Source organism: Pseudopodoces humilis, chromosome 3 (genome assembly GCF_049639895.1).
Source record: "Pseudopodoces humilis isolate 2021_Gansu_Grassland_sample_001 chromosome 3, ASM4963989v1, whole genome shotgun sequence".
NCBI classification, from domain to species: domain Eukaryota; kingdom Metazoa; phylum Chordata; class Aves; order Passeriformes; family Paridae; genus Pseudopodoces; species Pseudopodoces humilis.
Window position 1 is genome coordinate 96339776 of NC_142202.1, and position 13209 is coordinate 96352984.

Here is a 13209-nt window from a genome sequence, read left to right on the forward strand (position 1 = left end):
TCCTTCAAGGTACATTCCAATTCTTTGTTGAGTAAGCCATATAAATACTCAAGTCCTATATACAAAAATTTCCCCAAAGCAAAATATGTATTAAAAAAATAGCCTTTTAAACAAAAACCTCACAATGTTCTTACAATAAAGTTTAAAATAGTTCCTAAAACAAATGTAGGACTATATTTCTCTTCAATTTTTACATTTTACATATCAAGTTAATACCAAACGTCTTATGGTTCTTGTTTCATTCTTTTTCTTTGAATATTCTGAAGAAAAAAAGTATAAATTATATTTCTGTTAATTCCCATTTTCATTTCCCTTAAAGTAGCATTAGGGTCTGGATTTATTTTGCAAGAATTACTCCAACCCAAATTTTATAAAATATGAATAATCCATCTTTTCATAAGCATGTAAATTGCAGACATCAGGCAAGATTCTCTCCCTACTCCAGCCACAGACCAGTGCAGTAGATACAGGCTCTAAATGTTATCTCAGAGAATAAAAAGATTCACTTGCATATTCTGACTTAAGGACTGGGAAGAACATAAAAAAAGTGGAGCTGCATTACTGAACATTTCAACCATTTGACAACAAAAGGATGGATGGCAGCTGCTTTATTACTGCACATCAGGTGCAGCATATCAGGCTCCATTTGGGAAGGCACACCTGTGTCCCAGCTGGGCCCCACAGGCCAAGTTCTGTGCTTCTCAAAAGTGTACTCCATCTCCCAACAATGTTAACAACAGTTTCTTGCCAATTAGACTAATGTTGTCTAAACTCTTAATTTACAATTACACAAGGAACATTGACATGCTGAAACTTTTCCTCTGTGCAAAAAAATTATTATGCACAACAGCACAAACATAGGTTGCATTGTTCCTAAATGGCAAAATAATTAGCTGAATAAATGATATAAACCATCCACCCACAAAACAGCATGCAGATAATTTGTTCTACCAGTGGGAATGCTCCTCTAGTGTCTTCACTGGTTCAGTGACATTCCTTGTGTCCCAGAATTTCACCTTGCAGTCATCTCCACAGCTAGCCAGGTAGTACTGTTTATTGGGATTAAAGTCCAGGTCTCGTACCAGCTGTCCATGCGCATTTTCTATACAATATATCTGCCTGGAAAACATTAAAAAAATTAAGTGGTCTATAAAAAGCTGACTGCACTCTGCCTACAGAAATCTGTTTCCCTGGAAACTTGCATAATCCCCTTAGCACCCACAGACCTAGAGTTTCCATTGCTAGTGCAGACTTTAGGGAATTCCCATTTGTTAGCAAGTGACTTGTATAGATTTCTCAGCTTGCTCTGAAGCTTTGTTCCTTCCGTGTTTGTTTCTATTAAGATCATCTGGAGTTAAAAGGAAACAGTAGCTCCAGATGATTCTAGCACAGCTCTGTAACAACTTAAATAGTTGTTATAGATATAAATATATAAATATATAAATATCTGCTACTAAACCACAACCGTTTCAGATAAGAACTTCTTCAACCCTAAGTAGTTATCCTAATACCCTATTTATGACATGTACTTCTCCCTGTAGGAAAAGCTGAAATGCAAAGGTTGAAACAGATATCAACGAACACTTTTTATTACTGCTCTGTATTGCATTTACCTTCTTGAGCTCTTGCATTTATCACTAATTTACCTGTGGCCCTTAAACTGCTCCGCCAGATGCAACCTCATCCGTCTGGACCACTTTAGAAAACATCTGTAGTACTGCTAACAACCTAGCATAGCTATTCAAAACATCATGTGCCATCAGTTTGTTTCTCTACCTTGCCTCTTAAACTTGGGGGTTGTCTGTTTTTTTCTGTTTCAGCTATTGTATTACCAGTTTTCTCCAAGACACCAATATATCATCTAAAGTTCTGCTTAGACTTGACTGTCTCCTATAACCTTCACTAGAACTTTTGAACACTTCATGAGCTTTTTATTTCTTCAAATAAATAATGTTTCTCTTCAATAAACACATTGACCAAAACTTCCTAATTCTTGGGAAAACTACATATTCTTATGGTATTCTGTCATGATCAGATAGTCTCTTGCTGTTAATACCTAATTACTAATACAAAGCAAAATAGTTCCAGAAGGAGAGATTCAAAGTATATCATGCCTGTACTAAGCCCTATCCTGACAGCTCTGGCACTCACCAGTGAAATTACTAAGATATCTAGCATCAACACTCTTCTCATTCTTTGAGAGGCTAAGGACATCATTCAGGTATGCCCTTCTACCAGGTATTCTAGGAGTGGAATTCAAGCTTCCACTTATTTTCTTAGAATATGTATATGGCAAAAATTTTAAGTCTCAAGCATGCTTGCCGCAGTAAAACACTTCTTTCCTCCTTCACTGCACCTTTCACTTTTTTCTTGCACAGCTTAGAGATGTGTGTAAGGGCTTAAAAGTAATAGTGTCCATTGTATATTCAGGACTACTCACCATGAAAGACTTTATCCCAACTTAACTATTATTCGACCATTTGATCCCTTTTCTCTCCAAATATGCATATTATTTTCGTCACTTTTAACCCAACCTACAGCAATAATACATACACTGAATTTCCCACTTACATCATAAGATTAATGCCAGACCACATGAACCATTTTCTCCAGCTATTGGCTCTGCTTTCTCATATTATTCTTCTTACATATTATTTAGAATTTAGCCTTGGAGTCTGAGTTTTCCTGATAATGTTCTCTCTCTACATCTAATCAGCCTAGTGTCTGTCTTCTCTGTGTCACAAGCTCTTCTCTGATTAAGACTGCTTCTTAGTCTAGTCTAGGACTCTTCCTGCCAATCTTTTTTTTTTCTTCTCCCTATCTTTGCTTGCTGTGTCCAAAAGAATGTTCTCCCTCTATCCTGCAGCTATCATAACCACTGCAGGAGCAGCTATTCTAGCTACTTCTAGTATTTCTCTTCACTTTGCTGGAAGAACAGTTTTCTGCCCTTGATTCCTCCCTCCCTCCTCATTTTATGCTTCTTATACTGCCACAGTTTATACTGCCCTGACTTTAAACTCCTACTTCTAGCATAATTATTATGAAATATTCACATAATAGACATATTACAGTGTAACTGAAGATGAGACTTACTATTGCATGTACTTTTTGAGTATATTGCAAACAGCTTTTGGCATAGCTTAGTTATCAAACTTGTATAAGGACTATCTATTCTGAGCTTTTTACTTAAAGTAAATAGAATGGTGGTGTTTGTTTCTGTTAACCAAGCTACCCCTTTCACTGAGGATCCAGACTATCCAGATCATGTAGCTTTCATAGAAGTGACTCAAAAGAATTCCTTTAATGCAAGATAGAGATGCTTCTTCTAATGAGACAGAGCATGAAGCAGACTTTACAATATTTAATATTTTCTCTTCAAAACACAGGCTTTGGTTAAAGATCTGCATGCTATATGTTAGAAATAGGATTACAAAAACATAACAAAAAACCCAAATTAATAAAACCCCCTTCTCCTTCATCTTTTCTTTCCACTCTTGTCTTTATAAAGTGTCCTTATAAATCTAAGTATACACATTATATAAAATTAGATTTTTATATATCACTTTACAAGGCAAAGAACAGAATTTTCAAACATGATGATAAGCATACAGGAAGTGACTTATAATTACCGTATTTTTAACTTCCCATCATTAAATAAATCTTCTTGGCAAAACCACACAAGTCTAGCAAACAAGGGATTTATTGCAACAACTCTGAGCTGGCAGGAACCACTGAACTAAATTTAAAGTCATCGCCCTTTAAAGCAACAAAAGTTATTACAAGACATCAGTCTTCTTGGTTTAGTGATAAATTACTGTGTGCTAAGGGGATAAAGTGTACTTTTAAAAAAGCTTGAAGAGACTTTAGTAGTCATGGCAACAGATACACACAACATCACTCCTTTGCTTATCAAAATCACAACTAACCAAGGGGAGAAATGCCTGATTAGGTATATTCAAAGCTTTTATTTGGTTATGATTTTGATTCAGTGATTTCTTATAACTAGTATGCTACAATCTTTAATATGGTATAGAACACTTTATTAAAATCAGAAGTGAAGAGTGAACCTAACTTGTGAATTACCTTCAAAAAGTAAAGTCGCCTTTAAATGATATGAAGATAGTTCATAGCATAGTCAGGATTGTTGTTAAACCATTTTCAGGTTGAATTACAAAACAGCTTTAGTCAGGTAATCTCTATGTATTGAACAAATCCTTGTGAAACTAGTACATAGTTCAATAAAACTCAATACACAAGCTAGAATTGAAGCTGATGGGGAATATCAGAGAAAACTCTTTGTAACTGTATCAGCTGTGCAAGCCTTTATATTCCTTTTATAAACTATAGGTTTGCCACATATGATTTGAAACAAAAAAATTATGCTAGATAAATTAGATTAGATCTACCTCCAAAGGAGATTGTGTTTTCTAGAGAACATGACTGCAAGCTCTCATTACCTCATGCTCCGTGTATCCCACCCTCGGACATTGGTATCGTTGGCTGTGGCAATCTGGGTACAATTGTGGTGTGGACTCCATCTTCCTGAAGTAAATTTTAATTGTCCTTTCCCTTCCAAGGCTGTGGAACTAGAGAGCTAAAATAATGAAACAAAGCTGGCAATGTTTCTAAATGTTACACTAAAACGAAATTAGTTGCAATGAAGACAAAGCTGCTCAATAGCCTATTGCTCCAAGTGCAAGGGACTTGCAAAATCTGAAGACTGAAAAAAAAAAAAAAGAAGCAACACATAAAAGCTAGAGCTGATTTTCTATCACTATTTTTTTATAGGCTTATGCAGTATAATTTATGCCAAAATATTAGAAGTATTGTACTATTCTATAAATTAAACAGTTTTAGATCATTGTTGAAACAGTAGATAGACAACATGGGCACACTGCACAGATCTGTAGCTGACACACACACACACATATGCATTTAGCTTCATTAACAGGCTTACAAGATTTTTTCCATGTCAAAATGCCAAATTTTATCTGTAGTAACAGAATTAAGGTGTCAAAGACTCTTTGATAAATGTATAGCACCTTTTAAAAATAAAGAAATCATTATTTCTTTAATAATGCCCATGTCATCATACACACGCCTGTTAAAATAACAGTACATACCACTTAGAAATCTACAATCTCTGAGACAGAAAGGTTTCAATTCCTAAAACAGGCTGCATGTCATGGAACAACCAGCTCTGCATCTCCACAGTTAATGAAAAGAATGTCCAAAGTAATCAACTTTCTCTTTATAGTTGTAGAGCAAGTTATCCCCCAATTCCATGTGAACATGGGGGAAATCAAAGCTGCTGACACTGCAAATTACTTTTACTTCCAATCACTTACTGAAACTGTTTAATACCTGAAGAGGAAGAGGAAAACCAAAATATTTGCATTTAATCAGATATGAAATTTACAAAAATTTCAAGCAGCTACACAAACAGCAGACTTACTAGGCTCTTTCATGCAACTTTCGTATTTCTAAATGTTTCATTATGAGGTATTTCACAAAAGCAGATTACTTCACTAGATCCTGTTGGGTTCTAGTGCAACATCAATATTCTATTTAACAGTAGATTTCTCAGCACAAATATTATGCTTTGAAGGATGAAAAAGGCTAAAAGCTAAAAAAACCCAAAACCAAACTGTTTACATAAACTTTAACTGACATCAACACAAAAATATGCTGCCAATACTAAACTGCTTAAATCTATTTGTGTATTATATACATGTTCTTGAATATATTTTGCTAAATTTTTATTACTACAACTCCACCAAGAATATAATCTTTCTTTAGCATTATGATTAACAATCTAGAAATTGCAACTAGAATTTTCTTTAAAGAACATGGAATTCCCAGCATGCAAGATCATATATTGCTCATGTGTTAATGAATAATTTAACACTGTGGCCAAACCTACTCCTCTAACATCATTCCTCCCCTAGAACAAATACTCTCTGAAAGCCTTTCTACAACTCACAGGTTATTAACAGAAACAAAAACTACTGCACAGGACACTAGACACCATATAATAAAATTAATTTTTTACTTTTTGACACTAGATTCCAGGCACAACAGAATATTCATAGCTTGTGTAGGTCATTTCAAAAATTAAAGTAAGTTTCTTTAGTAAGCAGGCTTGGCCATTCAAATCTTAGATTGGTGGGAGGGAAGCAAATGTTAACACTGACAGTAAGATAGATCCAACAAAGGGAGTGTATTTTCTCAGGTATTTAAAAAATCTCTCTTGAGATGTAAAGCATCAAATATTCAAAATATGACTCAGAGCAGAGGGTCTTTGTCAGCAGTAGACAATACTTTCTCCAGCATTCAAGACATATATACGTATATGTTTAAGTCTTCTCATTTTAACTTTTATAATGTAAGCTACTATAAAAAGATGTATTTTTTTTCATTGCAGTCAAAAGTTTAGGTTGAGGCCAGCACATACATACAGTGATATTTCTTAACATATGAAAAAATTCACATACATGATAGATGGGCCAACTCTTCCTTGCCTTCACAAGCAATTCATAAGTAAATTAAATGACATCTTTCCTTATACAGATGTCCAGCTATATATACAGACAAGCTGCTGATCACCTGTCTTCTTTTCCATGTCATCTGTGAACCTGAAAGCAACTGCAAGGATTTAAAGGACTATTTGGAGATAAGTTTTCATACATAAGAAGGAATCCTTATGTTACAGAAGGAAGTCTAAAAGTTTCCTTCCCGGAAATCCAAGAAATAAAGGAAACAAAGTTTGCAGTTCAGAATCACAAATGCACGTACAAAAACACAGCTGTAATTTTAATTCATACTTGAATATATGGACAACTTCAACTCTTTCCTCCATTTCTTTAAATGCAGAAAAGCTAACTAAAAAGGGAAGGAAAACATGACATAGGTGTATTTTAAACATTATTCTTGCATGAAGATTAGGATCTGTGCCGTCCAGATGATGAGGGGTGTGAGGACCTTACTGGATACAGAAGGTAAACAATTAATGGCATTATTTTATAAACACAAAAATATGACTTACATTAAGGAAAAAAGAATGTCTACTTTTAGAAAACAAAATTAGGAATTACTCTTGCAATGCACAAGGATCACAGTGATTTCAGAAAAGAAATCTGGAGAAAATGAAATCCTGAAAAGTGTAAAATGGTTCCCAGAGTATGGATGGATTTTTCACTATTCCTAATGCTTTGCTGGAACAATGTCTAAATCTGGTGACACAAGAACAAAAATAGATGGGCAGCATGATATTATACTGCAGTTGCACAAGAGCTTTGAAATAAGAAAAAAATCTTCTAAAAAAATTATACAACGTAACGTGATCAGAATAGAACTGTTTATGTTATCCTCAATGAAGGAAGGGGTTTTACAAAAACAGAGTACCAAAATAGGAAAAAATCTGTCCTAGAATATCCTGGATTTAGGACTGATTTCTATGTATTCAAACGAAAATATCATTTACTCCAACTTCCTTTTGTCAAAATATCAAGAACTGAGGTTGATTTTCCTGCTTCAAAATTCGATTACATAAGGACTGACTTGGAAAGTGGAAAGGACAGACAGTATCCTTCAAAACAAACCAAAACCCAACATATATTAAATGTTAAATGGTACAGAAATTATCTAGGAAAACCACAAGCAGCATGGAGACAGTAAACCAACTGCTCCTGCTTTCTTCCAAAGGAAAGAGCTATGTGACCAAGAACAAAATAGGAAAGTACTTGGAAAAAAGATATATTAATGGCTACACTAAGCAGAGAAACCCAAGCAGACAATTTTCAGATTGCCATTAAAAGGCATGAGTGTTTTTCTGACTTGTTATTGACAGAAACAGAAAGGTTGATGAGGATTGTAAATTGAGTTCAATTCCTCCAACTGCAGGAAACCATACCATGTGTCCTTTCATAACCGTTCTTGATATCCAAACCATCTTAAAACTATTTGTGTTTTCAAATAGCCTCATCATATTGGCAGCTCAGAGCTATTCTCAGAATAGCTAAGTAACAGAACTCACATATTTTTAAGTGCTGAGTTTCTACACTACATTAAGAAAATATTTTTATTCCTTAAACAAGTTTTCTGCTTTATACTACAAAAATTAAGCCAAACATCAAGTTCATCCTCTGAAATATACTGTTATCCCTATATGCTGATGATGCATTCCAAGTCCTGCCAGCAATAATTTTCATTATTTCATTCTTACTTCTAGCATTAAGGAGACCATTGAATAAAATTTATTCCAAGTCCACAAGCTGGTTTCTATTCTCATTCTTATCCACTAATTTCCCTTTTATTTTTCCTCAGACAGTTTTTTACCCTCCTATAGTTAATCCATGTTTATTCTAGTTTCAGTAATAATGGGCCATTAAAAAATTCTCCACTAAATTCCACATGGTATTTCCTGCCTTGAGGAACAGCAGCTATCTTGCCAAGAAAGCATCTCACGCTTATTCCTAACATCCTTTGTATTTGGATACATCCCTTTTATCCAGATAGCCTGTGAAATCTTCCCTAGAATATATTCCACCTTGCCTGGAATGCCACTGCCAATGCAGATGGGACAAGAAATCTAAAAGGAATACAGTTATAATAGTTTGGATTAAAATTATCAAAACCACAACCCACTTATCCCCTTTCTGAAAACATTTGAAAACCAGAAAAATATCTAGATTTTAACATCTCTACTTCATTCTGTTGCACACCACACACCAAATATACTGCATTTACCCAAGGAAGAGTTCTAGCAATTTGTTGACATCTGACCTCAAATCTGTACACAGAAATACTATCGTCTTCCCAGCAGACTCCATCCACACCTTGTGGATTGTCTGGGCTTCTCTTGGGTTCAGCTAATGATTATAAATGGCAAAGAATTGCTAATTTAATTGCAAAAGGTAATGATGCAGTGAGCATAAGATTAGTTTCACCCCAGAAAGTAATGTCCTCAAAACAATAATAAGGGGAGTGATCAAAATGACAGGAGAAGCTTGTCTTAATGTAAATACAGGCAAATTGAATACTGTGAGGAAGAAGCAAGTTAGCAAAAAAACATCGAAAGAAAATAAAAAAAAAAATCCCAAACCAAAACCAAAGTGAACCCAAACAAACCCACTGAACTGTACAATAAATTACATTTAGCAAATGTTTCTTATCCTAAGATGACTAGATAATTCAGAGAATGAACACACCAATAATTTTATTACCAAGAAGCTCTGAATGTATTGGGAACTCTAAAATTCTTCAGGCTAATTTTAATGAAACAATGCGATTTATAAATCATGGGCAGATATAGAAAAGGAACCAAACGAGACTGAAGTTCTGATCACTGTAGAAAAGCAGAAATTTTGGCAGGTACAAAATTTTGAAGACACACATTTTCAGTTTTTCATCTGTATTATACCTGAATTTTAGACAAACTTATGTAAACATGAAAGATCCATAAAGAGAAGCATTTGGTTTATGTCTTGCCATTAAAATGGCCTATAATATGTACCTATACAATAAAAATGAAGAAATTGAAATGTGTTGTAAAAACAGGAAGATCAGTGATGCACCAGTGTAATGAGTGCCTCCTTACCTCTATTACCTGATACAGATACAGCAGACCTGATCTTACTTTTAGTTAATGATGCTGATATTATTCAACTTGAACATCATCATGTATTTTTTACAAAAAGAAAAAGCAATTCAAACACAGTGACATTTCTATTATTTTAATCCTAGGCTCTTGATTTAATCAGTTATAACACATATACACACAGAACTACATTGTTATTTTACTTATAAGTCTATAGCAACATGCATATTTTATTAGGACATTGTCCACTTAGGAACCCCTATAGAATATATAAGTTTTCTAGCACTGAGAAAAGCATTCAGTGGAGGTAGCTCAGATTGTAACTGCAGTGACAGCTGCAGATGGAGCTCCAGACAGTGGAGAGAATTGAGGCAAGAGGCTGGGAAGAAGCACTGACCATTTGCTCAACAAAAGGCACAGGGACCTGTGTCACCAGTTAGTTGACTGAACACTCAGAGACGCAGCAGCAGCAGAGGACAGAGAAGGAAGACCCCGAACTTTTGCTTCATAGACTGGGAGGGTAAAAAACTCCAGGATTTTCTTTATTCAGAGTCCCTCATGGGAGCCACCAGCCCAGGATGTTGTTTTGCTGTTGCACTGTGATTAAGTGACTTAAAGGATCTCAAGGACTGAGACACTGCTATGGGAAACCTGGTATGTGTGAGGGTGGGGCATGCAGGGAGTCAAGCAGGGACCTGTCAGCCCACTGGAGCTGCCCAAAGTCTCTGACCATGGGGAAGGAACTGCCAGACTCCAAGGACTCCTGGATGGTCAAACAGGGACGTTTCCTCAACACCAACTATGTCCTGCTTAGTCACTGCCTGCTTGAACCAGACACCATGTTAGGTGATAAGACATCAGGTGGCTAAGAGATTCCAAAAATGGACAACCTTTCATCTTAATGAACAATAGACAATTTTTCTTGTCATTTACATAACCTCTGTGTATCTGCATATAAAGGAAATGTGGGCTGGTTTTTTTTTTTTTTGCCTTAACATGGCCTTTTTTAAATGCAGCAAGACCTGATTTCTTTCCTTTAGACTGTACTATATCTTAATATATTAATTAATATATCTGTTTTCTAGGCAAAAAAACCCCTCATTTTATTAATATCTCATGAAAATCTCTCTTTACATTCCGATCAAAAAACATTAAAATACAAATCATGTGCTTTTTAGAATTATGATATATTATGCATGCAACAATCCCTTATAAGCAGGATATTCACAGAAAGAAATCACTGTTTCACCAACAGCTCATTAGCCTACAAACACTCCTTGTACGGTGATATGGTGATAACCAAATGGAAAATGTATTTACTGCTTGCCCCTACTAATGCTATCTGTTTTATAACCAACCTGTTCTCACAGATTTCTCTCGCATTCTAAATACTACAGCAGCAAAAGTTGGGGTAGAGTGTTGATTTATGGAGGAGGGTTTTACTCATTTGTTTGTTTTTATAAAGAGAAAGCCAACTGTGTAACAAAATATTGCTTGTTTTTCTTTATTGCTCTTTTTAACTGTCAGCCCTACATATTTTTTTGCAAACATAAAATTTCTACAGAATAGATGTTATTATTTTTCAGCCACATATAGAGTTTAACAGGGAGTTAATCTCCTAGTTAGGAAGCAATTTTCAAAGATTTCAGAAATCCACCAGTTACTTCTAGTCCTGAAAAAGCCTATGATACTGCACTTCAGCTTGTCATAATTTTCATTACTAGAAAGTCCACAGCAGGCCTCTTAAAGAGATGCTTATGCTTTCCTCAGACTTGTTCAGCTGAAGTCCCGCTAGCTCAGGAATCCACAGACATGTTTAAGACAAATTTGCTGCAGACAAAAAATTCAGTATTCAAAAATTTCAAGAATTCCAATACTTTCAGAAATGATTCACTGGGCTCAAGATTTTGGTACATGGAAATATGTCCTCTGAGTGTCGATTTTCAGAGAACTTTATCAAATATCACTTTAAAAGCAGTGTATAACTTGGTATTGAAGTAAGTATCATCTAAGAACCAAAAATTGATGGAGCAGAAGTCTGATTATGCTAAACAATTATTTTCAGGTAAAATTTTACTTCCAAATAATTATTGTTTATTGTGCAATCACATGAGATACTGGATTATTTTAGATGGAAATATAGAGGATCAGTCAAATTCTATATCAAGCCTCCTGAGAGCCCAATTGTAAAATCTGAACATTCTTAACTTCTGCAAACAAAGGTTTTTAACAAACATTTTTAAATGCTCCTATCTAAAGATATCAGTCAAGGGTTGATACATCTACTTCATTAGGTGCAGCAGTTTCTTTGATACAGAATTTCACATTAGGTTTTATTCATTTCCTTTTATAAAAAATAAAAGCATGTAACAAATGTCACAGGTTAAATCCCCTTAATTACTTTATTGCCAACTTTGCCTTCTAGAGTTCTTTCATGCCATCAGCATCTGATGCAGTACAAGATTTTAGAATATTTAGAAGTAGCAATAAAAAAAATATTCTACATAAGGAATTCTACTTGAAATACTGAAAGGATCTGCAAGCTGAATGTTGCTTTGAGGGCAAAAATACTGATTCCCTAAATCATACTGAAATTAGAAAATTTGGTAGAGTCTATACCTCTCAAAAATTACAGAGATCATAATTCTAGCAATGGAAGGAAAAGAAAATGGAAATCATAGTTATCTGCACAAATATTTGTGTGACAGAGTGGGAGTTTAGCTTTCAGAAAAGGAATCATATCAAGAAAACAGAACATACAAAATTCTAGTAAATAAATCCCAAGCAATATAAAATGGGGCATAAAATACCCATAAAATTTGGCATTCATTACAAGATTCCCACACAGAGAAACACAGATAATATACCAGACAGCATCCCAAAGGAAATCATAGAACCAAAGAACAGTTTGGATTTGAAGCGACCTTAAAGATCATTTAATGCCAATCCCCTGCATGGGGAGGGACATTTCAGAGAGGCTGGGATTAAGAAAAAATCTGAGAAAGTTATGAGAAAGTGGTTGAAGATACTAATTAACATTCAAAAGAATTTCAGCAAGTGAGTATAGAACTGCACAAAGAGTGAAAGTAGGAGAAAGGGAAGATGTTAAGTTGCTTGCCTAGCAGTCTCAGTACTTCAAAGAGACATGAGGACCTATAGCATGGAAGCAGTACCAACCCCAAAGTAGTTTTTCAATATTGCAGAAAGGTTTGTGTATTTATGCAGACATTAGGAAAGAAATACTGACTAATGCAGGTGTAATGCAAATCCAGGGGACACAATGCCACAGACAAGCTCCTGGAGGCAAGCTGTCAGAAACTCTCAACATCAATTTGATAAAAACAAACACTAATTTGGAGCCTTGGAAGGCAACATAACACCAATTGAAGTTGCAGGTGAAAAAAAAAGCTGAAGTTTCTCATCTAGAGAAGGAACCCAAAGAGCTTAATTATAAACATAAAGTATTAAACTATATAATATTATATTGTTACTATGTGAAATCTAGCAAAACACTAATAAGTCAAGACATCATCTATTTGCACACTGTCAGATGGTACCAACAGAGTTTATGGCACAGTGTCTCAACTAAGTTGAAGAAACTGATTCTGCAG

General features: G+C 34.9%; 1 protein-coding gene across 2 annotated transcripts in view; it reads right to left on the reverse strand.

Moving 5' to 3' along the window:
* The window catches only part of EIPR1 (EARP complex and GARP complex interacting protein 1), a 76582-nt gene that overhangs the window by 12783 nt on the left and 50590 nt on the right, over positions 1-13209 (reverse strand). For both annotated transcript variants that reach the window (XM_005521892.3, XM_088053746.1), the window contains exons 6-7: positions 4458-4594; positions 952-1119 (exon numbers count right to left, since the gene is read on the reverse strand). In XM_005521892.3, coding sequence (XP_005521949.1) covers positions 952-1119; positions 4458-4594 — 305 coding nt within the window. The remainder of the gene's footprint in view (positions 1-951; positions 1120-4457; positions 4595-13209) is intronic.